The 26,774-nt window shown below is 37.2% G+C and overlaps 1 protein-coding gene across 1 annotated transcript; it reads right to left on the minus strand.

Annotated features, from left to right (window-relative positions):
- Positions 1 to 1,691: 1,691 nt before the first annotated feature.
- On the minus strand, positions 1,692 to 26,533 carry LOC112489819 (probable LRR receptor-like serine/threonine-protein kinase At1g51860). The gene is made up of 12 exons (XM_060814440.1): positions 26,363 to 26,533; positions 25,765 to 26,301; positions 5,637 to 6,057; positions 5,341 to 5,437; positions 4,891 to 4,962; positions 4,771 to 4,801; positions 4,477 to 4,738; positions 4,126 to 4,346; positions 3,897 to 4,023; positions 3,549 to 3,611; positions 3,269 to 3,458; positions 1,692 to 2,249 (listed from the first exon to the last, which is right to left on the minus strand). Exons 1-12 carry the CDS (start codon positions 26,531 to 26,533, stop codon positions 1,838 to 1,840), a joined length of 2,604 nt encoding a protein of 867 aa, XP_060670423.1. The 3' UTR covers positions 1,692 to 1,837.
- Positions 26,534 to 26,774: the final 241 nt, after the last annotated feature.

Here is a 26,774-nt window from a genome sequence, read left to right on the forward strand (position 1 = left end):
ACAGGGGCCTCTGCTCAGACATCATATTTAAAGACATCAATTCAACTGAATCAGTAGTCCCGTGGCTCTTCCTTCCACCAGCCCTTTCTGCTTCCAAGCACACCCTGAGTTCTTCCACTACCTGATTCATGGCTGGTCCTTTGGTTGAAGTTGGGCATACACAGGCCAATGCTATTACAACTGCTTTACAAACAGAGTTTGTTTGTATCAAAATTTCCTTGTAACCTCTTGTCTACAATACTTTTAATATCTCCTTTCGAAAGCATGGAACTGAACCATCTGCTTAGATGAGTCATTTCAAAAGTTTCAGCCAATCCAGGTCGGCCAGATATTATCTCCAAAAGAACAACTCCAAAACTATAAACATCACTTTTCTCATTTAACCAATTTGACATGTAGTACCTGCAATCCAATCCATGCCACTTAAATCATCTATACCTTCAACATTTTTTAATAGTAATCTTTGACCTGCTACAAGATAAGAGTAACTTTCACCAGTGCCCTTTCAAGGTGGTGTCCGGAATGTGAATTAAGCCTGTTATCCTCTACTATAGCTTGAACTATAAGGTCGGCCACAATCTATATATGATGAGGAAGACTGAGAGACAAATACACAAAATAATTTTTAGTGATACCTTAAAAACACGCATTAGAATAATCGAAAATCGATCCATTTAGATATTAATCAAATGTACCTGATTGGTCCTGGGCATGAACTAGAAGAGAAAGAACAAACACGGAAAGAACTTGTAATTAAACTACCCACATTATCCTACCTTCTTAGAAGAAAATTAAACCAAACTGATAATTAATATGATCACCATTTTTATATTAGTTCAGAAATATTCATTTGGAAGAAGGAAAGGGCAATTTATGACACAAATTGAGTGGGGCATAAAAATAGTATTTTTTCTTTTTCTTTTTTGGTAAATGGGGCATAAATATAGTTAATCAAGCATGTTGGTATATAACGTATATGCTAACCCTGTGGGAATGTCAGACAAGCCATCTGACCTCTGTTGATACCAGGCCAAGTTGTATAAGGTTAATTTAAGTTGTGTCACTGTCAAAGTCTCATCCTTCTCTACAACTGCTGGGATATGATGCCAAATCCGTAGGTTTACACAGAAAGAAACTTACTTCTTTAAATACATGCTTAGAAAAATGGTGCCTTGGAATCAATTGGTTAGAATTATTAATATTTCAATATATGTGATTTAAGAAAATGGATTTTCGGATAATTTTAAATGATAATGAATATTAGTCATTTAGGACAATTTACGGACTCTTTCCTTTTGAACGATTCCCAGGCAGACTTTAAACCAGTGATGGGTTCTTTTCAACCACAAGTGCTAAAAAAGCGCAAAACTTCCATGAAAATGCACTAGAGGACCATACCCTGAGGCACAGAAAAATTTAGTTTATAGATCACTAAACCAGAATACCAAATGTTCTTCCTCTGCATTAATGACCACTGGAACTTAATAATTAGCGGATAAGTAATCCAAAATAATTGGCCAATGTTCTTGCTTCTTTTGAACAGAAAATGGAATTTGCATGCATTGGAGTTTCCCCAGCTGGAGGTCAATCAACTCATTGATAATGATTTGTTCCCCTAAAGCAGCAGGAAATAGTTAAATCAAGCAAGAGGGAACAATGAAACAATCATCATAAAAGAAGTGTTCAAGAAGTTGTTTAAAATACATCCATACATGTAATTTTTGATTTATACTTTACAAATAAATTGTGCGCCATGACCAGGACAAAGAAAAAGAAAAAAGCACGGAATAGAATTAATTTCCAACATCACAGGCCAATATTATTTTGGAGAGAACTACTACCTAGTCAGTGGCCTCTGACTCACATATGTATTCAAAGAGGCCAATTCAATAAAATCATCAAACCCAGTCTCATGTGTCATCCCCACAAAATTCTGTTCTGCAGCCAAGCACTCCCTTAATTCCATCACAACTTGACTCATCGTTGGCCTGTTTGTGGAAGAAAGGGGCACACAGGCCATAGCTATTTCAACAGATTTCCAAACAGAGTTAATATCAAAATTACCATCTAACCTCCTATCCACAATACTTTTGATGTCTCCTTTGGCAAGCATGGAGTTTACCCATGTGCTTATATGAGTCCCTTCATCAGTTTTAGGTACTGCAGGTTGGCCAGATATTATCTCCAAAAGAACCACTCCATAACTATAAACATCACTTTTATCTTTCAACCGATTTGTCATCTGGTACCTGCAAGCCAAACCATATCACTCAAATCATTTATACCTTCATAGGTGTAACAGCCCAGACCATCCGCATCAAGATATTGTCCGCTTTGGGTCCGGTCCACACGGTTTTGCTCTTCCCGACCCCAGAACAACGGTGGATCACAGGAAAAGGCCTCTTGAAGGGAAAGGTATCCACACGCTTATAAGCCATGCTTCGTTTCCCTTTCCAACCGATGTGGGATGTTACAAACCACCCTCTTTAGGGCCTAGCGTCCTCGCTGGCACACCGATTCGGGTCCGGCTCTGATACCATTGTAACAGCCCAGGCCACCCGCATCAAGATATTGTCCACTTTGGGTCCGGCCCGCACGGTTTTGCTCTCCCCGACCCCAGAACAACGGTGGGTCACAGGAAAATGCCTCTTGAAGGGAAAGGTATCCACACGCTTATAAGCCATGCTTCGTTCCCCTTTTCAACCGATGTGGGATGTTACAATCCAGCCCAGACCACCCGCATCAAGATATTGTCCGCTTTGGGCCCGGCCCGCATGGTTTTGCTCTTCCCGATCCCAGAACAACGGTGGGTCACAGGAAAAGGCCTCTTGAAGGGAAAGGTATCCACACGCTTATAAGCCATGCTTCGTTTCCTTTTCCAACCGATGTGGGATGTTACAATCCACCCTCCTTAGGGCCCAGCGTCCTCGCTGGCACACCGATCCGGGTCCGGCTCTGATACCAAAGTAACAGCTCAGACCACTCGCATCAAGATATTGTCCGCTTTGGGCTTGGCCCGCATGGTTTTTCTCTTCCCAACCCCAGAACAACGGTGGGTCAAAGGAAAAGGCCTCTTGAAGGGAAAGGTATTCACATATTTATAAGCCATGCTTCGTTCTCCTTTCAAACCGATGTGGGATGTTACAATAGGTCTTTCACTTCTCTTTCTTTTGGTTTATCCAATCTAAGTAAGCATATATGCAGAAATGCATTGAAAATTTGATCTGCAAATATGGATGATAAACTAGAAGCCTATTAGAACACTTACTCAGGGTCAAGATACCTAGGAGTGCCGGCGACTAATGTCAACTCATGAGTCTTACCATCAGTAAGAAATAATTTGGATATGCCAAGATCAAATAGTTTGGCTTGGAAACTTTCGTTTAACAAGATATTTGTAGGTTTCACATCCCTGTGGACTATAGGAGGCTTACAACCAGCATGCAGATACTCCAACCCTACAATTCAAAACCAGATACCTTACATTTAGTGTAAATTTTAGAAGAGATATGGTAATGAATGACTATGAAAATTATGAATTCCCTGACCTTGGGCCACCTCAAGTACTATTCGAATTCTGTCTTCCCATTTCAAGATACTTGAACTGTCATCTGCATCCACATGAAAAACTTCATGTCATTTTTCCTACTTCTCTTACTGTATAATTAAAACATTAAAAATAAAACCTCAATTAGCTATTTAAAATTGATCTGGATATTCTCAAAATTAGCAACCCGTTCCTGTAGTCATCTAACTGCATAAAAAAACATGATTAAACATGTTGTTCACATTGGATATGTGAAACCCAGGAAATGCTACAGTTTTCATATTAATTTGTAAAGCTTGTATAAGTAAGAGAATTTAAGCATACTAAAACATTTTATTTGCAGCTGAACCTGAAAGATGTGTTTCTAAATTCCCATTGGCCATGTACTCATAGATGAGCGCCGCATTAGTTCCATCATTGCAATATCCAACAAGACTCATTAAATTTCTATGATGAATTCTCATGAGAAGATTAGCCTGACCAGATTTATTTATAAAATGTGGATTGAATGTCAGTTTAATATATAAGATTAAAATTTAAGAGGGACAATTCCTTTAGCATATAACATGTTTAAATACCTCTGTATGAAATTGTTCATATCCCTGAACTGATGAATGTGAAAGCACCTTCACAGCTACTTCAGTGCCATCTATTAAGCCATGAAAAACTGATCCAAATCCACCTTTACCAAGAATCCTTTCAAAATTGCTGGTAATCCTTACTATATCTGACCAAGTGAATTGTCTTTCTTTCGACTCTAATGACGTGTATAGTGTTGTTGATCTTTCATCTGTTACATCTACTAACCAAGAAAATGAGAATTTTAATTGAATGAGTGCTCTATTTAATTTATTTTACTATTTTTGAAGTATATTTGCTTCTAGCTAATTTAGTTAAACTTTTAAACTTCATTATAATTAAAGACTTACCAACATGTTTAAGCTTCCTTTTAATGCCCCAGCAGACTGCTGCCACGATTAGTAAGAAAGTGATAGTTCCAGCAATTGATGCTACTACTGGAACTACAATATTTTTCTTCTTCCTTTTGCATGAAACTGATACACGTAGATCTGGATTTTGATCCACACTGGAAAGATACCATGTTATTGTTGATGATTCTCGATGACTGGCATAGAACACAATTAATGTTATATAAGGAACAAAAAAGCACACCTTAGTTTTAGAGAACCGTTATTGGATTTCTCTATTAGTTTAACTGGAACTGATCCATTGAGATTATTTTTTTCCAAGTTTCTGTCAAGGCACAGCACAATGTATATCACCAATTAAATTTACATTTAAAGATTTGCAGTATCTGCCCAAAACCAAAATTAATTACTTACAAGATCTTCAAGTTTGGCGATTTAGATAAAAACTCTGGCACTGATCCTGCAAAATTGTTGTCTGACAGATCCCTGCAACAATTCAATTCGTTATAACTATTTTTTTTAATAAAATGGAAAATTAGATGCCACTGTATAATCAGTCCTTAGTTAGTTATCATCAAGTGTTCAATATTCATACAAGAATCAGAGTAACATATAAGAATAATGGTAGAGGCACCAACTAGTCTACCATATTTGTTTACCATGTAATGAAGTATTATTATGCGAATGGTTTACATTTAGTTATACAATTATACTTATCACTCAAAGGGTTCACTTATCCGTATTTCTTTTATATTAAATTTTCAACCAATGAATTAAAAACATATCAGCTTTCGATATGATATTGATAAATATCTTGGTAAACTAGTTTGTACCTCTAGTATAACTCATTACATAAATACTTACAGAACTTCTAACATTGTGAGACTGGATATAGCAAGAGGTATCTCCCCAGTTAATCCACTTGAGGATAAGTTCCTGATTGAATGATTTCCATGGATATAGTTTCAGTACGTCAGAAAAAAAAAAAAAAGAATAAACATTAATTAGAAGCAAGAATAACAGCACTTACAAGGATATGGTTCTTGGGGGATCATAACCATCTTTACTACAATTTAGACCTTCCCAGGAGAAGAATTCGGGGACGCATGGATCCCCGAATTCTTCAAAGTGCTAAAAGCAAGTGTTTTTATTGCACATACCATCAGTTTGAAGGGTGTCAGACTGCAAGAATTGTTTGAGAACATAAATCTCAATGGCATTGATGATGGAGGGATGCGTTGAATTGGGGGTCCTAGAGATGTTAAAAGATTTTGCTCCAGAGAGAGCATTGTAGGTGCGTACGGTGTTTGCTTGCAGATACTTCGGAGATATAGTATCTAAGACCTCTCCGCCGTAAGAAACTGTGAATTGTCTTGACTGGTTGGGTAGAAGGCTTTCCAATTCGGCGAAGTGCAAGTATACATAATATCCGTTTACATTATCATAAAGCTGATACTCCAAGGAACCATTTATACTTTTGGGTGTGGCAGCAGTGCTGATGATCGGAGATGGTAGTCGGAATGTATTTTCATCAGACGCAACAGAAGACGAGCTACTTATGTTTGTCCAATCCTCAGCAAACTACAGATACCAAAGACGATCATTAACATCCTCAGGATACCTGTGTTATGTGCAAATGTATATTCTTCATTATACCCACCATGTAAACTTTAACAATTTATTTATTTATTTATTATTATTTTTTTTAGTGTTACTTATTTGCCACGACTGACATTATAAATATTAAATTAAATATATTTAATTACGTTTTAAAGTTGACTTTTAGCACTAAAAATTAATATTTTTTTTTTATGTAGACAATTAAATTATCATCATATGATTTATGGGTTTTAATTTTAGAAAATTTTACATTTCCATATCGAGTTTAAAATGTTCCTAGCTGTAAGTTATTAGCCAAAAAAAAATAAATAAATAAAAAAAGAGAAAAAGAAAAAAAATAAAAAAACTATTAGATCAAAATGGAATCAATGGAAACTGGAGGCTACAAAATGTGGAGTTTAAACTTAAAGGAACGAAAATATATATAATATCCACTAACCTGTAATGGTAATGAAGTGTCATTAACCCATTAAAATAATTAGTAAATTCTTTTTTACAAACAAAATTTTAAAAAATTTATGTATAAAATGGAAACATCAATTCAAAAAAATAAACATAAAAATAAAAATGCAAACAAATCATGATCATTCATATGTTAGTTACTATATGTGTTATTAGATTTTCAAAAGCTTAAGTAGAATAAAAGGTGAATCCAAGACCAAGCTAGATGTGTGGAGTGTTTAATTATGTAATTTATTATATATACCAAAGATATAAAAGCATTTATTAAAGGTAAAGGTAATGAGGGTATTACTGTGATTGTAATTTCCCTCTACAAAATGGTTTCCCTCTACAATAATAATGGTTTCACAAAATAAACAGTGCATGAACAAAGAGAGAGAGAGAGAGAGAGACAGAGAGAGAGTTGGTTCGTATGTAGTCAGTATGCATGGTATTGTAAAACTTGCATGACTCACCTGTATGGAGTAAGAGATTTAGGACCAGTGTCCCACCGATAAAGTAACACCAAGGACCCCGTCTGCGTTTTGTAATATGAAAGATTCAAAGGCCGTAATTCTATGGTTGATATAAAAGGCGTTTCGCGGCCGATGTTGACCACACAAACATGTAAATAGTCTCGCAAAGGAACATGTACGATCTCCTTATCTAGGCTATAATTGCCCATGGTTTCCAACTTTATCGAATCCCACAAATTAGCTCCAAGATACAGCTCGAATTCTGGTGTCCTATTTTGACCATCATAATTTCCATAAACGAAAGTTGATCGGATCAAATATTTTGTGCCATTTTTAATATTGTTTATTTTGTAACAGTTCCTAATTCCTTGAGGGAAACTGTGAAGTTCCACATCGGTTGGAAATGGGAACGAAACACGCCATATAAGGTGGTGTGAATACATTTTCTATATGAGGCATTTTGACAAAACCATGTGGGCTGGGTGTCAGGACCCATCAAAGATCCCTCACTAGAACCCTAGATAAGCCCTGATTCCAGGAAAACTCTACCAGACCTTCCAATGGAAAATCCAGCAGAACCTCCTCTAAAGGAGAGGAAAAATGGAAGACATGCTTCTTGGACTTTCGGTAATGAACTGAGACGTCAGGCTCGCCCCAGACGATCAACGTCTCCCAACTTGGGCCTAGGGGAACGAAATTTAAAAATATAAGATGCTAATCTTTTAAGTGAGTAACCCAATCTACTATACAATTATAATAGTAATAATACTTATAGTACACTTGATTAATAAAAAAATAATAATAATAAATAATAATTAATTGGAAATAATATTTTCTCTCAAATCCCTCACCATTTACTCCGTTGGAAAGGTTCTCCTTTTTAAAACATTTTCACAAAATCCAATTTTTTATGCCCCAAAAATCAAGGAATAATTAATTTAATAAATAATTAAATAATCCAAATACGAATAAAATATAATGAAATATAATAAAATAAATTTAGAATACTTGCATTAAAGAAATATAACATAAAAGAGAAATTTAATATATAATTTGTAAAATTTGATTTAATAAATTAAAATAAACAATTTCAAAAATATAATTTAAATAATTACAAACAATCATATAAAATAAGTGGTAAAATATTATAATATTCATTTTGAAATATTCAACCAATCTATATAATATTTTTATGACAAAATGCATTTTAAAAACATTAATTTAAAATAAGTGACATAAAATATGAATAAATATATTTTAGAAAATACTAATTGGAAATAGGTGATAAAACAAATTAAATACATTTAATTTAAATCTTGTTTTAAAACTTTAGGATTTGAAATTTATATCTGAAAAATAATACTTGAAGCACCACACTATATATCAGTGATGCCCTATGATCCCCAACGTCCCGAGCACCGTCCGGCGGGAGGTTAAAGAGAGAAACTTGCATACGGTCGCTTCGGTCCCGGCCATGGAGGGGGGTGGCTTATGGCCAACATCAAACTTGTATGCCCTCGGTCCAATGGCAACTCACGGGAGACATTATAACTTGAGCGCTCATCCACATATACACTATAGAACACTAGTACTCTATGAGTGCGTCTAAAATAAATAACCATATTATTTTAAAAATAACAATTTTTCCAAAACTCACCGTGGGAATCATACCATTTTTCAAATTCACCATCCCATATTTTTTCTTTAGTCCTCATCATAAATCCATCACCTTAAAATCCATCAATTTCACCATAAATAAATCAATTCCATAATATTTAAATGCATAAAAATATTTTTGAAGCATAATACTTTTAAAACAAATATTATCCTTAAAATCAAGTTGTACCAAAAATGATATTAAAAACTATATCAAATCCGAATGCAATTAAATTCATATAAATCACCATCATAACGCCAACATTAAACTTAACAATAATTTAAATCAAACTTTAAACCATGAATCTTAAGTCCCAAAATATATTTTTGCACCAAAACACATTAAAAAAATTATCATAAATTGGCAATATAATTCTATACAGAAATTCGCTTAATATCAAATACATAAAACCTATTTCTCAAATATTTAATTATTAAATACTCCAACAATGAAATTTAATAATAATTAACAAAATCCTAAATGCATATAATCCTTAAAATCAAAATATTTTATAATGCTCAAATATTCAATTCCAGTCAATTTTGGCATCAAAATTCCAAATATAAATTTACTAAATATTTAACACATAAAACATATTCTTCAAATAACCAATTAACACAAAATATATATACTTTTAACATCCCAAAATAATTTTGAAGGTGGATCACTCACCTCGAGCACATAATTAACCCAAGATCCTCCATATGATCAATTCCACGATGCACACGTACTCCTAGAACAACAATATTACATAACTCAAATAAATTAATATTTTATTCGGGTAAATAATATCCGGTACCCCGGAGATTTAACACAAACATTAACCAAAATTTGTGAGTAATACACCAAAACAAAGCTTATGGAACGAGGATCGTGGATCGAGGTTTACCTCCCAGAGATTGGATCCGTGGTGACCGGGATCTCGTCGGAAAGATCTCAGAATTCAAGTCCTCGATTCTCTCAATTCGTCACGAATTGGAGGAAATCGACATCGGATTTGGGTTTAGGGAGGTCGAATTAGTGGGAAAGGATAGGTGGGGTGATCGGAAACTCATCGGAATTGGGTTTTCCGGTGAGCTGTTGTGGTCACAGGAATCTGCCACCGCCGGCGGCGCGTCCGGTGGCCACTGGCAGTGATTTTTGGTGGGAAAGTAAATCGGGGACTGGGTGGCTCAACGGGATCGGTGGTGAGGCAAACGGAGGCCGAAATAGGGAGAAATCTGGGTTTGAAGAAATTGGCGCTGCCGCCAAAAAAGTCTCGATTCGGGCGCGTCGGCGATCGGTTGGCAGTGATTTTTGGCTGGCCGGTCGGTTTTCAAGTGGGCTTCAAGGTGGGGTGGTGCGTGTATTGAAAGGGTGGCCAGAAAATGGTAAATCGGTGGTGACCGGTTGGGTTTCTCTCTTTATCTCTCTCTTTCTCCACCCCTCTCTCTTCACACGGCTCCCATGCGGGTTGAGCCAATAAGAAGCCATCCCATGGGTGCCACTATGCACTCACGGGACTGGCTGAGGGCTTGACACGTGGCATCTAATTTTACACACTAATAAAATAATATAACATAATACGATATACGAAAAACTTTGCGAGTCCATAACTTTTTAACCAGATGTTCAATTTAAGCGTACCGCTAATCTATGAACTCGTATCAACGAGTACTTTATAACCATATAAAAGTCAAAACAAAATTCTACAACCATAAAAAGTCAACTCCCGGCACCTCTTGGACAGTTTGGACCTCAAATTGTTTTGCTCATAACTTTCAATTTGTAGCTTCATTTTTAACGTGCTACTAGTCTATGGACTCATGACAATGTGTACTTTTTAACGGTACCTCGATCAATGTAAAATTCCATTAGGAGCAAAAAGTCAACATTTGACCCTTTCTCGGTCAACGACGGTCAAACTCGATCAACCTTCATCAAATTTTAGAAATTTTCGATGTACTTCGGGACGGGGTGTTACACTGGATCCAAAGCGGACAATAACGTATGCAGGTGGTCTAGGCTGTTATAGATGGTATCAGAGCCAGTACCCGGATCGGTGTGCTAATGAAGACGCTCGACCTCAAAGGGGGTAGATTATGAAGTCCCACATTGGTTGGAAAGGGGAACGAAGCACGCCTTATCAGGTGGTGTGGATACCTTTCCCATATGATGGGTTTTGACAAAACCATACGGGCTGGACCCAAAGCAGATAATATCTTATGCGGGTAGTCTGGCCTGTTACAGAAACGCCTTAGATACTGATGTTGTTGATAGTTAATAGCTCTGTACTCTGATGAGATGGATTTACTTTCACCACTTTCTATGAATGGGGTATCCGAGATGTAAATTATGCCTGTATTTTCCTCACTATAGTTTGCACTATTTAGTAGACCACAATCTATGCTGATGAAGCCTGACAAAGACAGATATATATGGGTCTATGTATGAGACATACTATATATGTTCATATATAACCTAAACAATTTTTAAAAGTTACATTTTGTCTGAAGCAAAACCATTTGACTTCTAGAATGATTTGTCAAACTTTTTAGCTATAAATTTATATTTGATTATTTTTTACTTCAATCTATTCACAATGGTTTTAGAAATCATCTTATAAGGAACAGTACACAAACTTATTGGATGGAAATCAGTCACCTTAAAAGGTTCACCAACTTTAGGAATTAGCTGATAAGTGTATGATTAAGTTTGCCCATATCCACACCTTCATTAAGAATTTATAGGCACACCTCAGTTAGTTTTTCACCAATGATGGACCAATATTGCTGATAGAATAATGCAGGAAAGCCATCAGATCCTGGTACTTTTGAAGGGTTCATTTGAAACAAACTAGTCTTTAATTCATCAGCCGTGAAAGGTTGACACATGACATTATTCATGGAATCCGTGACCCTATCTTGAATATCGAAACTCAAATCATTAACTATTTGAGCACCCTTTGATGAGAACAAATTTTTAAAATAAGTTGTGAAAGTTTCCACAATGAGCGACTGATTTGTGGTCCAAGTATCTGTTGAATCCATAATTCCGTTAATCATATTCCTACGGCGATGGGTACTCTCATAGTTGTGGAAATATCTTGTATTTCGATCTCCCTCTTGAAGCTAGGTCACACGTGACCGTTGTTTCCATTTTGTCTCCTCCTTATCAAGCAAACCATCTATTTCACGTTCCACCTGGTGTAATTGACGGATAGTTGCCTCAATTGGTGGGTCACATTGCATCCTAGATAACTGATGATAGCAAAAATCTAAACGTGATTTAATGTAATTAAAAGAAAACTTATTCCATCTCTTCAACTTATTAGCACAACTGGATAATATCAAAGAAATATCTTATATTGAAACAGTCCTTGTACAAATAGACTTCCATTCCTCTTCAATTATCTTCGTACACTCAAGCTCCCCTACCCGTATAGATTCAAAATGGAAATGTTTTGTTGGACGGAGATGTCAGGACCTGTCCAAAATTCCTCTCCGGAATCCTAGACAAGCCCTGATCCCAGGGAAACCGTACCGGATCCTCCAGTGGAAAATCTGGCAGAACCTCCCCTAAGGGTTGGACTTACCACAATTTTCCTGCACTGAAAATACACTTCTATATACACCACTTTATTCCTCCCACATTACTACAATTTAAGTTCCACAACCGGCAGCATTTCGATAACAAATTATATAAAAGGCATATAATGGAATTAATTTAGTAAGTAACCAATTAAGGTATACCATCAGAGATTCTCGTCCGCCCACACCACCCACTTAGTGCTACACAAGTCAAATACATTTTAATATCATTTTACAAATATGCCAATGCGTAACATAGAAAGAAAGGTAAAACAACATCACATTAACAATCAAAAACTATAACAAACGTTTTAATGATGATGATATTGGTGTAACTTGCCTGAGGGCTATTATATTTCCATACATGTAATTATTGTAACTTGCCTGAGGGCTATCTCACCTATCCAAAGGTTACCACTTGTCCGAGGACTATTATACTTGCCCGGTGGCTATCTTTCTTGCCCATAGACTGTGATACTTATCCGGAGGTATCATATGGTAGTAATAATACTATAATAACATCGATTAAGAATATTAGTAAGAAATTAAATCACAATTAGATAACATAACATAAATACATAAAATCATATCTTAAAATCCATAGCATAAAATGAAATATGCATGCTCGTGATGGCGATACGTACGATACCTTCTGACATGCTACGTGATCCATGATTTCAGCTGTTGCCGGCACCATGCTACTAATACAAACCAGGGTGGTTGCCTATATTGGCCGTCTGATCCCCTGGACTCGTAGGCAACATGGTTATAAGGCTAGCTTTACATGGACCACATTGGTTTGCCGCCTCCGTATGGTGCGGTATATACAGTCTAATACCAATAATATAACATACAAATATATGTACGAACATATAAAAATATTTGATGCACCATACTATATACCAGTGGTGCCCGAAGGTACCCAGCGTCCCGAGCACCGACTGACAGGAGGTTAAAGAGAGAAACTTGCATACGGTCGCTTCGACGCCTCGACAGTGCCGTTGCTTAAACCGTCATCTCGGCCATGGAGGGGGGCGGCTTATGGCCAATATCAAACTTGCCTACCCTTGGTCCGATGGCAACTCATGGGAGATATTACAACTTGCGCACTTATCATAATCACATATACAGTACAGAACACCGGTACGTGTATGGGTGCATCTAAAATAAATAACAATATTTATTATTAAAATACGGAATTTTTCCAAAATTCACCGTGGGAATTATACCATTTTTTAAATTCACCATCCCATATTTTTCTTAAATAACATCAGCATAAATCCACCGATAATAATATACAAATAATTTTTTCCCAAATCATAAAATCAATTAAATAATATTCCAAGGGCATAATTATATAATTTGAAACCACCAAACTTAACCAATATTTTTCTCGAAATTTTTAAAATCAAATCATGCCCAAAAACATTATTAAAATCCAAATACACTTAATTAAATGAAAACACCTTACTCATACGTAATGAATACAATTAAATCACAATAATAAAAATCAAGAATTCCTTAATAAACCAAATTTTCATTTAGCATCAATAAACATAATAAAATTTAAATCAATTTCATAAAATTAGTCTCTTCCACAATAATTCAATTCAACACAATTTGGCATTTTCAATATAAATAATAACTTAGTTAAATATCTAACACATAAAATTCATTCTTCAAATATTTAATTAACACAAAATATACTTAATTCAACAACCCAAAATATAAATATGAGGCAATATACATACTAAATCAACATAACTTAGCATCATAAATTTAAATAGTAGTTTCTTAAATATTAAACACATATGATCTAATAAATTCTATATAACGAATATATTTAAATCACATTAAAATAATACATTAAAATCAAATAACAATATCTCTTAAAATTTAAAACATATATGATATACTTCAAAATTTTGAATGATATAAAATACATATGTATAAATGTCTTGATGCACACAAGTACATAGATATATATATTCACACACACACACACATATATATCCAGATATATATAATTATGTATTTTCATATAACATCACACATCTCCATATATATATATATATGTATATGCCCGTTAACAATACATATAAATATATATATATATATATACATACATATATGCATCGTATGTTTACCGTACATGTGTATATATATATATATATATCAATCTATACACATGCTAACTATAATTTTTGTGTAATAATCCCAATCAACATAACAAGTAAACTCACAAAATCTATACAATCCTTTTACACCTTCTGCTTAATATTATCAACATTGTCCATTCTAATTTGATAGAAAATCAGATGAACCCATATGGCCTAAACTGCAATTTGGGATTTTTCAATATTTTGACAATTAATTCAAATTAACCATTCCTTTAGCCTTTAACAATCATTAAGAACCCAAATGTAATGGCAATTGGCTAATGACTTGTCTAATCTCTATCCAATTTCAACATAAACATAACCTAACTCCATCAATGGCAACTTCCTAATTACTCAATTATAACTCACATTCTAGCTACCAATTTGAAGCTTATGATGAGAGTATCAAGAAGATACCTTCAATTGGTCCAACCGCCGGCGGAGGTCGCTGGAATCCTGCTGTGAAGTTGCTGCCGAAACGAGTCTCTTGTCATATCTCACGAATGAGCCAGATTTGAGCCAATCCAAGCTTGGAAACGGATTCAGGGGGTCCAAATTCATGGGAAAGGATCAGTCATGCTGCTGATAGCAGCCGAAAAACTGGTCAACAGGGAGGATGCCAGCTGTCGATGTTGGGCGGGATCCCAGCGCGTCCGTCGGCCAACCGGCCGGAGAATCGACAGCTGAGCTCGCCTAGCCGTGGGCCGTCCCGTCGCCTGGCACCTGTGGCCGTCCGATGGCCGGAAGAAAAATGCAAACCGAGAGAGAGAGACCCGTCGGGAGGAAGAAGAAGAAGAAGAAAAAAAAGAAATCCCATGCCCGTCCCCCCTTTTTTCCCACGTGGGGAGAAGAAAGAAAAAGAAAAAAAAAAGAAAAAGAAAATAATAAACAATTATATAAAATAATATTAAAATAATATTATTGTATAGAATAATAATAAAATAATATGGTATTTAATCATGGTTGACATGTGGCATCTCACCATTGTGACACGTGGCACCTTTTATTAAGTAACACGTGGCACACTGTTCATATATTCAAAAATAATATTAAAATTATACTGTATTTGAAAATTTTGCAGGTCCATAACTTTTTAACCAGATGTCCAATTAAAGCGTGCCGCTAGTCTATGAACTCGTATCGACAAGTACTTTACAACCATGCATGAGTCAAAGCTCAACTTTGCATGAACAAAAAGTCAACTCCAGCATCCCTTGTACAGTTTGGACCTCAACTTGTTTTACTCATAAGTTTCAAACCGTAACTCCGTTTTCAACGTGCTAATAGTCTATGAACTCGTGACAATGTGTAGTTTTTAACGGTATCTTGGTCAATGTGAAATTGCATCAGGAGCAAAAAGTCAACATTTGACCCATTCTCGGTCAACGACGGTCAACCTGGTCAACCTTGGTCAAACTTGAGAAATTTTCGGTATACTTTGGCATGGGGTGTTACAGGAGAAGCATCTGATCACCACCATTCAAAGACAAACAAATAGCTTGATGATCTGAAACAGAGTTGGCAAAGTGATGAACCACCACATTAGGGAATAAATTTTGCCTTCAAAATTTGCAAAGCTTCTGTCAAGATATTCTCGAATGTTTGCTTCACCACATCGACCATTCGACCATGTGTATTTGTATCCCGCAAAAGGAATTGGGTGAAACAAACACGAGTCAAGCACCATTTGGAACTAGTCCATCTTCCATTCCACACAAGCCCTGTGTCAGGACCAGTCCAAAATTCCTCACCGGAACCCTAAACAAGCCCTGATCCCAGGGAAACCCTACCGGACTCTCCAATGGAAAATCTGGCAAAACCTCCCCTAAGGGTTGGACTTACCACAAATTCCTGCACTGAAACACACTTCTATATTCATCCCCCTATTTCTCCCACAATACTACAAATTGATTCCACAAATTTACAGCACTTCAAATGAATAACAGCAATCTAGTGCATAATTAATACATAAAATGTCCGAGACAGTATACAGAGTTTCATGAAATACTATTAAACATAGAATACAACAAAGAGGAAAGAAATAATACAATTGAAATAAATGAAGACAAAGGTGCTTCTCGAACTAAGACAGCAACAGAGATTTGGTTCGCTCCAGAAGAACGTCTACCACCCCTTGCACCTAAGGGAACGAAATTTAAAAACGTGAGATGCTAATCATCTCAGTGAGTGACCCTATCTACGGAACACTTTTAATATTAATAATATAACAAATGAAGGAAATTAATTAATACCAACAATTAAATAGATAAATAAATAATAAACAATTGAAAGTAATAATTTCACTCATAACCCTCACTATTCACTCCATTGGAAATGTTCCCTTTTTAAAACATTTTCACAAAACCCGATATTCGTACCTCCCAAAAATCAAGGGATCAATTAATTTAATAAGAAATAGATGAATACCCCAAATATAAATAAAATGTAATAAAATATAAAAAATAATTTTTGAACACTTTAGGGTTTGAAATTTTTATCCGAAAATTTATACTTGACGCACCACACCATATATCAGTGATGCCCTCCAATACCCAGCGTCCTGAGCACTGATTGGTGGGGAGATTAAAGAGAGAAACTTGCATACGGCACTTCGGCGTCCCGACAGTACCGCTGCTGCAATCGTCATCCCGGCCACAGAGGGGGGCTGCTATGTTCACTATATAAAACTTGCCTGTCCTCGGTCCAATGGCAACTCACGGGAGACATAATAACTTGCGCGCTAACCACATATACACCAGAACACCAATACTGTATGAGTGCGTCTAAAATAATTATTAAATTTCTTATTACCATACCGAGTTTCCAAAATCACCGTGGGAAATATACCAGTTTTCAACTTCACCATCCCACATTTTCCTTTAACATACCCGGTACGAAACCATCGATAACAATATAAAAATAATTTTTATCATAACACGAGGTCCAACAAATAATAAATAATTATAAAATTTAAACCACCAATTAAACCAATTATGCCCAAAAATAATATTAAAACCCAAATACAATTAATTAATGAAAATACTTTGCTCATGTGTAATAAATACCATTATATCACAATAATAAAAATCGGGGTTTTTGAATAACCCAAAATTCCATTTAGCACCAACAAATATATATGTACTTATAAAATAATAATTTTCCACAATTATAATTAAATTTCACCACACGAGCATAATTGCAGATATCAATTAAACACCAAATAAATATAATTAATTATCCCAAAATATTTTTAAAGGTAGGTCACTCACCTTAAGCACGTATCTCAACCAAGATCCTTCGCAGGATCAACTCCACTACCCACACGTGCACCTAAAATATCCACAGTACACCAAACCAAATATATTAATATTTTAATCGGGTAACACCCAAATGGGTACCCGAGGAGCGAACACAAATGATAACCAAAATTGATGAGTAATATACCTAATCGAAGCTTGAGTGACGAGGATCACAGATCTGGTTTTACTTCCCGGAGATCGGACCCGAGATGGCCGGAATCTCGCCGGAAAGCTTTCGTGATTCAACCCTTCGATTCTCCCAAACCGTGGCAAATTGGAGGAAAAGGATGTCGGATTTGGATTCAGAAGGTCGGAATTAGTGGAGAGGGACTGGAGACAGGACCAGGTACTCGTCGGAACAGGGATTTCTTTGGCGAGCCATCGTGGTCACCGGCAACCATCGCCGGCGGCGGCGCGTGCGGTGGCTGATGGTCGTGATTTTTAGAGGTTTTGTAGCTTGAAGGGAGAGGGTTCCAACGGTACCGGCGGTGACAAGAACAAAGGCCGGAATGTGGAGATCTCGGTTGTTGAAGGACTCGGCGCCGCCACCAGAAAAAGCCCCAATCCGGGAGCGTCGTCTGTCGGTTGGCCGTGAGATTTTGGGGTTCGGCCAGAAATGGGGAGGTGCTCCCGTCTGGCTGGGGCATGTAGGAAGAATCGGCCGGAAAATTTGACAACTCCGGTGGCCGGCGATTTTCTCTCTCCCTCTCTCTTTCCTCTCTCTCTTTCTCTCTCCTCCCCCATCGTTTTTGCCAAATAAAAGCCACCGTGGGTGACACTGTTCACCCCTGTGGACCAATCAGGTGTCAACATGTGGCGTCACTGTGCACTTAAGTAAGATATAATAAAATATTATGGTATCCGGCAAACTTCACACGTCCATAACTTTTTAACCAGATGTCCAATTTAAGCGTGCCGCTAGTCTATGAACTCGCATCGATGAGTACTTTATAACCATACAAAAGTCAAAATAAAATTATACAATGATAAAAAGTCAACTCCCGGCACCTTTTGGACAGTTTGCACCTCGACTTGTTTTGTCCATAAGTTTTAAACCGTAGCTTCGTTTTCGACGTGCTACCAGTCTACGAACTCGGGGCATCATGCACTTCGCCACGGTACCATGGTCAACTAGAAATTTCAACTGGAACAAAAAGTCAACTTTTGACCCACTTGGTCAACGATCAACCTCGGTTAACGTGCAAAAATTCTGACATGGTTTGGGACGGGGTGTTACACCCTGCCTCCTACTTTATCGGATGGTTCCAAAATCTCATTAAAATCTCCAATTATAAACCAACCTCTGGTATAGGTCGAACGTAATTTCTCTAAAAGCTGCCAAGAAAAATGACGTAAAGTAGGTTCTGGATTGCCATAAAAGCAAGTTAGACAAAAAAATCCCTTAATTGGATGAAGAACCTCCGAATCTATGTGGCCAGCTGAAAAAGATTTAATTGATACTATTATATTTTGTTTCCAGAGAAGAGCTAAACCACCTCCTCATCTGACACAGTCAACGCTGAAACAACCAGCCATACAACAACGAAGGCGAAATTGCTCCAATTGACGAGAAAAAAGCTTCGTTTCCATAATGAAAATGATATCAGGATCAACAGTTTTGAGCATTCTAACAAATGCTCTGAATGTCCCCAAACCTCGGATATTCCAACTTAAAATTTTCATGACTCGTGGCGGGATACTTTCCTAGTCCCCACCACGGTTGAAGAATCAACATCAGTATTCTTTAAATTAAAGTGTAAAACCCCATCCCAAAGTACAACAGAAATTTTCCAATTTTGACAGAGGCTGACCATTGACCGTTGGCCGTTGACCCAAGGGGTCAAAAGTTGAATTTTTTACTTGGATGGAATTCTAGGTTGACTGAGGTATCGTTACGAAGTACACGTTGGCACGAGTTCGTAGACAAGTAGCACATCAAAAACAGAGCTACGGGTTGAAAGTTATGGGCAAAACAAGTCGAGATTCAAATTGTCCAAAAGGTGCCGGGAGTTAACTTTTTATGGTTGTAGAATTTTGCTTTGACTTTTGTATGGTTGTAAAGTGCTAATCGATATGAGTTCATAGACTAGCGGCACGCTTAAATTGGACATCTGGTTAAAAAGTTATGGACGTATGAAGTTTTCTGACTACCATAATATTTTAATATTTTTGAATCGGTGAACAGTGAAATGCCATGTGTCAATGTCTGAGAGGTCCACGTGGGTGAACAGTATCACCCACGGTGGCTTTTATTTTGGCAAAACGGCAGGGGAAGGAGAGAGAAGGAGAGAGTGGAGAGAGAGAGCTAGAGAGAGAAACAACCGGCCACCACCGGTTGGCCACCAGAGGGCCAAACGTGCCGGCCAGGCAGGAGCGCCTCTCCATTTCCGACCGGCCACCCAAATCTCACGACCAACCGATCGGCGACGCGCCCGGATCGAAGCGTTTTCTGGCGACGGTGATTTTTCCCCTCCACCACTGGCCACCGCTGTTTGACCTTTTTCCGGCCATTTTCAGGCCACACGCGCCAGCCACCCCTCACCATCTCCTCATTTTCGGCCAGCCCACCAAATTTCACGGCCACTGGACCTTCGACCCACCGGGATTGGAGTATTTTTCGGTGAGGGGCAGAAAATCTTCAAACCTAGATCTCTTCGCCATCCGGCCTCCGTTTGCCTCACCGCCAGTCCCGTTGGAACCCTCTCCCCTCGATCTACAAAACTCCCAAAAATCTCAACCATCGGCCACCGGATGCGCCGCCGCCGGCGACGGTTGCTGGAAAATCCAATTTCGGCGAGTACCCAGTCCCGTCTCCGGTCCCTCTCCACTAATTCCGACCCCCTGAATCCAAATCCGGTGTCCTTTTCCTCCAATTCGCGACGGTTTGGGAGAATCGAGGCTCTAAAGGCTGAAAGCTTTCAGGCAAGATTCCGGCCACCTAGAGTCCGATCTCCGGGAAGTAAGACCGGATTCGTGATCCTCGTCACTCAAGCTTCGATTCGGTATATTATTCATCAATTTCGGTTAACGTTTGTGTTTAACCCCCGGGTACCGGATATTATTTACCCGAATAAAATATTAATTTATTTGAGTTGTGTAATATTATTGTTTTAGGAGCACAGATGCGTCGTGGAATTGATCCCATGGAGGATCTTGGTTTAATTGCGTGCTATAGGTGAGTGACCCACCTTCAAATTAATTTTGGGAATTAAATTTGTGAATATTTTGTGTGAATTGAATATTTGAAATTTATATTCTATGTGTCAAATATTTAGTGGATTTATATGTGGAAATTTTGATGCCCATATTTGAATAAATTAAATCATATTTTGATTTTTGACAAATTATGGAAATTTGGATTTTATGGAAATTTGATATACAAAGGCATTGTGATTTTGATATTAATTGATTTATTGTGGAAATTATTGGTGGATTTATTTTGATTAAAGAAAATATGCATTATATAAATTTATGCAATGTGGAAATTATTTTATGGTATTGAGGATTGTGGAATTCAATTATATATGAAATTCTTGTGGTTTTAATATTATTTTTGGGCATGATTTGATTTTTAAATATTTCAAGGAAAATATTTGTTTAAGTTGGTGGTTTCAATTTTTATAATTATGCCCATGGAACATTATGTCAAGACCCGTCCAAAATTTCTCACTGGAACCCTAGACAAGCCCTGATCCCAGGGAAATACCACCGAACCTTCCAACGGAAAATCCGGTAGCACCTCTCCTAAGGGTAGGACTAACCAAAAATTTCCTGCACTGAAAACACACTTCTATAATCATCCCCTTATTCCTCCCACAATACTACAAATTGATTCCACAAATTACAGCACTTCAAAATAAATAACAGCAAATCAGTGCATAAAAAAATAACTACATGTCCAATACAGTATACAGAGCATTATACAAATAAAAGTGGAATTAATACAATGACAGATGAAACAATACAAGATGGAGAGGAAAATGGAAGAAATATTTCTTGGACTTTCAGCAATGAACCGAGACGCCGGGCTCGCCTCGGACGATCAACGTCTTCCAATCTGGACCTAGGGAAACAGAATTTAAAAGCGTAAGATGTTAATCATCTCAGTGAGTGACTCTATCTGCGGTATAATTATAATACCACGATAACTAAGTAGATAAATAATAATTAATTAGAATAATAATTTCTCTTAAAACCCTTACGATTCTCTCGGTTGGAAAAGTTCCCCTTTCAAAACATTTTCACAAAACCCTTTATTCATAATCCCCGAAAACCAATGCATCAATTTATTCAACTAAATATCAAATAAAATATAATAAGTCAATTATCCAAAATTATAATTAAAAGAAATTAATTTATTGAATAATTAAGTAAAGGGAAAATTATATCAATTTAAAATCCCCATTCAATTAAATAATAAAAACAGCATTAATCATATTCTTAATTCCAATGCAATTTCAAAATATTTATTTTAAAATTCCAGTTCTGAAAATCACTTGATGCACCCACTATATACCAGTGGCGCCAACAGTACCCAGCGTCCCAAGGTATCGCCAGACAGGAGGTTATAGAGAAAAACCGGGATACGGTCGCGTGGCGTCCCACCGCGTCGCTGCAAATAGGTGTCCCGGCCATGGAGGGGCGGCCTACCCTCATCGGATGGCAAACACAGGACAACCCCATAAAATCACCTGCGCGCTACTCACACCCACCTGCGCGCTAATCACATCCATGTGCACACTAACCATATCACATATAAACAGAACACCAGTATGTGTATGGTGCATCTAAAAATCATAAATCAATACATCTCAAAATTTCAAATTTCCCATAAATATACCGAGTTTATCCCATCCAATTAAACCCGTAATTTTGCACAATTCCTTTATAATCATCGTCATAAATTCATCGCATAAATTCCATAATTTTCAAATCCACCAGCTCTCAAATCCACCAATTTAAATATTCAAAATTTTCCAATAGCATAAATATTTTTGAAATATAATAAATTAAATCATATAACATTCCATGGGCATACTTATAAAAATTGAAGTCACCAACATAAACAAATATTTTCCTTGATATATTTGAAAATTAAATCATGCCCAAAATAATGTTAAAACCACAAGAATTTCATATATAATTGAATTCCACAATTCTCAATACCATAAAATAATTTTCACATGGCATAAATTTATATAATGCATATTTTCTTTAATCAAAATAAATGCACCAATAATTTCCACAATAAATCAATTAAATATTTGACACATAGAATATAAATTTCAAATATTCAATTCACACAAAATATTCACAATTTAATTCCCGAAATTAATTTGAAGGTGGGTCATGCACCTGGAACACGCTATTAACCTAAGATCCTCCATGGGATCAATTCCACGACTCACCCGTGCTCCTAGAACACAATTCACACACAGTCAAATAAATTAATATTTTATTCGGATAAATAATACCCGGTACCCGGGGGGTTAAACACAAACGTTAACCAAAATTGTCGAATAATATACCGAATCGAAGCTTATGGAACGAGGATCGCATTACCTGTCTCCACTGACCCCAATTCCGCCAGTGGTGGCCGGAATTTGGCGGGAAAGCTTCGGCCGGTCTTGATCTCCTCGTATCTCGCAAACCGCTTTGAATTTTAGAAATTGGAGGCCATATTTGAACTCAGAGGACCCAAAATAAGGGGAAAGGGATGGCAATTTGGACTGGACTGGCTTGAAACGGTGAGAATCGCCGGAAAAATTCAACCCGTCGTCGCCGACTTCACCGGCCTGATCTGGGTACGTCGCCTGCCGGCCGGCCGCCAAATTTGGCTGGTGAGCTCGCCGGCGTGTGGTCTTGGACGGTGGCTGGCGTGTGGATCCTTCCGGTGGCCAGTGAGAACAAAAACGGTGAGGCCGAGAGGGAGGAAGGAAAGAAAAAGAAGAAGAAAGAAGAAGAAGGAAGAAGAAGAAGAAGAAGAAGAAGGGCCGTGGCCCTTTTTTTCCATGTGGGGAGAAGAAAAGAAAAAGAAAAAGAAAAAGAAAAAGGAAAAAAAAATAAAATAATTAAATAATATTAAAAAATAATATTATTATATAAAATAACAATAATAAAATAATTTGGTATTAAGCATGATTGACATGTGGCATCTCAACATGGTGACACATGGTCACATTTATTAAGTCACACGTGGCACATTGTTTCACGTTTAAAAATAATATTAAAATAATACAGTATTTTAAAAAAAAAAACTCTACAGGTCCATAACTTTCAAACCACATGTCCAAATCGGACGTACCGCTAGTCTACGGACTCATATCAACGAGTACTTCACAACCATGCATGAGTCAAAGCTCAACTTTGCAGGAATAAAAAGTCAACTCGGGCACCCCTTGGACAGTTTGGACCTCAACTTGTTTTGCTCATATCTTTCAAACCGTAGCTCCGTTTTCAACGTGCTACTAGTCTACAAACTCGTGCCAACGTATACTTCATAACGGTACCTCAGTCAGCCTAGAATTCCATCCAAGTCAAAAAGTCAACTTTTGACCCCTTCATTCAACGGTCAAAGTCAACGGTCAACGATCAACGGTCAACCTCGGTCAAAGTTGGAAAATTTCCGTTGTACTTCGGGACGGAGTGTTACACATTATGTGATTTAATTCATTATATTTCAGAAATATTTATGCCATTGGAAAATTTGAATATTTAAATTGGTGGAATTGAGAGCTGGTGGATTTGAAAATTACGGTATTTATGCGATGAATTTATGACGATGATTATAAAGGAATTGTGGAAAATTTACGGGTTTAATAAGATGGAATAAACCCGGTATGTTTATGGAAAATTTGAAATTTTGAGATGTATTGATTTTATGATTTTTAGATGCACCATACACGTACTGGTGTTCTGTGTATATGGATGTGATTAGTGCGCACATGGATGTGATTAGCGCGCAGGTGATTCATGGGGTTGTCCTGTGTTTGCCATCGGATGAGGGTCGGCCACCCCTCTGTGGCCGAGACACCTGTTTGCAGTGGCGCGGTGGGACGTCACACGACCGTATGCCGGTTTCTCTCTATAACCTCCTGTCTGGCGGTACCTCGGGACGCTAGGTACTGTTGGCGCCACTGGTATATAGTGGGTGCATCAAGTGATTTTCAGAACTTGGATTTCAAAAATAAATACTTTGAAATTGTATTCAATTAAGAACATATTTAATGTTGATGTTATTGTTTATTTCAATGGAGGTTTTAAATTGACTTAATTTTTTTCCCTTTACTTAATTCTTCAAGAAATTGATTTATTTCATTATAAATTTTGAATGCTTGAATTATTACATTTTATTTGATATTTAGTTGAATATTTGACTCCTTGGTTTTCGGGAAATATGAATAACGGGTTTTGTGAAAAGGTTTTAAAAGGAAAACTTTTCCAACCGAGAGAATCGTAAGGGTTTTGAGAGAAAATTTATTTCCAATTAATTATTATTTATCTACTTAAATATCGTGGTATTATAATTGTACAGTAGATAGAGTCACTCACTGAGATGATTAGCATCTCATATTTTTAAATTCCGTTCCCCTAGGTCCAGGTTGGGAGACGTTGATCGTCCGAGACGAGCCCGACATCTCAGTTCATTGCCGAAAGTCCAAGAAGCATTTCTTCCCTTTTCCTCTCCATCTTGTATTACTTCTTTATCTGACGTTGTATTAATTCCACATTTATTTGTATAATGCTCTGTATACTGTATCGGACATTTATGTATTCATTATGCACTGAGTTACTGTTATTCATTTGGAGTGCTGTAAATTTGTGGAATCAAATTGTAGTAATGTGGGAGGAATAAGGGGACGATTATAGAAGTGTGTTTTCAGTGCAGGAAATTTTTGGTTAGTCCTACCCTTAAGGGAGGTGCTGCCGGATTTTCCGTTGGAAGGTTCGGTGGTATTTCCCTGGGGTCAGGGCTTGTCTAGGGTTCCGGTGAGTAATTTTGGATGGGTCCTAACATAGAGCATCGTCGTCGCTTAAAAATTTTGACATTTCGGAGCGTGGAAGTACCTTGTCTCTTGACTTCGGAAACTCCCTTTTTCTTAGTGTTGGAAAAACCTTCCAATACCCCTTACTCGACTGTGATGGTCCAGCAAGCAGATCGGACATGCTATCCTCGTGTGGTTGTTGATGCAGAACAACCTCCATATGTTTTGGCCCAGCAATATACAAATCTGGTGGGAGAACGACCATGTCTGTAGGCAACCATGTTGTTTTAGATAATTTTGCCACATCATCAAAGGAATCATGGTGAAGCAGTTGTTGCTTTTTTCCTTCATAACTACTATGTTTTGGAAACCATTCAGTGTCAACTGTTGTTTCTAACTGCTTTCCATGCATGGCTGATTCAGTTACCAATGAAGGAGCAGTTATCAGCGAGTAGTGGTGACGGGAAAGTGAAGGAACCAAAGATTGCGATGAGACTTCGTCAAAAGAACGAGTCTTATTGATTTGTTTGCAACGAACAGATTTCCCTCCTAATGATAGGTTGAGTGAATGATTCGCATGTAACCATGCTCCATACTGTTCTCCACAACCATCATCTTCCTAACAGTCCACACCTAAAACAAAAATCTGGAAGTTTTTCATACTGGAACTCCACCCATACTAGTTCGTGATCATTCAATGCTAGTCTCATTCCTCGACGTAAGGGTCTACGAACATCAAGTTTCACACGCACTCGCATAAATTTGCCCAAGCACAGACCCTCCTCGTCTGAGTCAATCATAATACAATCACCCAAATGAGTACTAATTGCCTCCCCAATAGATTTAGTCATGTATTGTAATGGCACATTATGAATTTGAATCCAAAAAGGCGCTTGGTGAAGAGAAACTGAATGAGGAATAACCGGATCAGTAACTTCATCAATTAACACTAATGCTCGTTCAAAATGCCAAGGCGCCTCACAAAGAACTCATTTATGTCTTTCTATTAACAAAATGACACAGAAAAGTGGTTTCATTTAGATCTTTAAACTGAATAGAACATGAATTTCCCCATAAAAAGTGCATCATATC

This window comes from Ziziphus jujuba, chromosome 1 (assembly GCF_031755915.1).
Source record: "Ziziphus jujuba cultivar Dongzao chromosome 1, ASM3175591v1".
Classification (NCBI taxonomy): Eukaryota; Viridiplantae; Streptophyta; class Magnoliopsida; order Rosales; family Rhamnaceae; genus Ziziphus; species Ziziphus jujuba.

Excerpts from the sequence above, each read along its gene's own strand:
- LOC112489819 (XM_060814440.1), bottom strand. The coding sequence starts at position 26,533 with ATGACTAAATCTATTGGGGAGGCAATTAGTACTCATTTGGGTGATTGT. Across the intron at positions 6,058-25,764 it reads TTCCGAAGTCAAGAGACAAG|TTTGCTGAGGATTGGACAAA; the intron begins GTACTTCCACGC and ends TGGTATCTGTAG. Across the intron at positions 3,459-3,548 it reads AGTACTTGAGGTGGCCCAAG|GGTTGGAGTATCTGCATGCT; the intron begins GTCAGGGAATTC and ends TTTGAATTGTAG.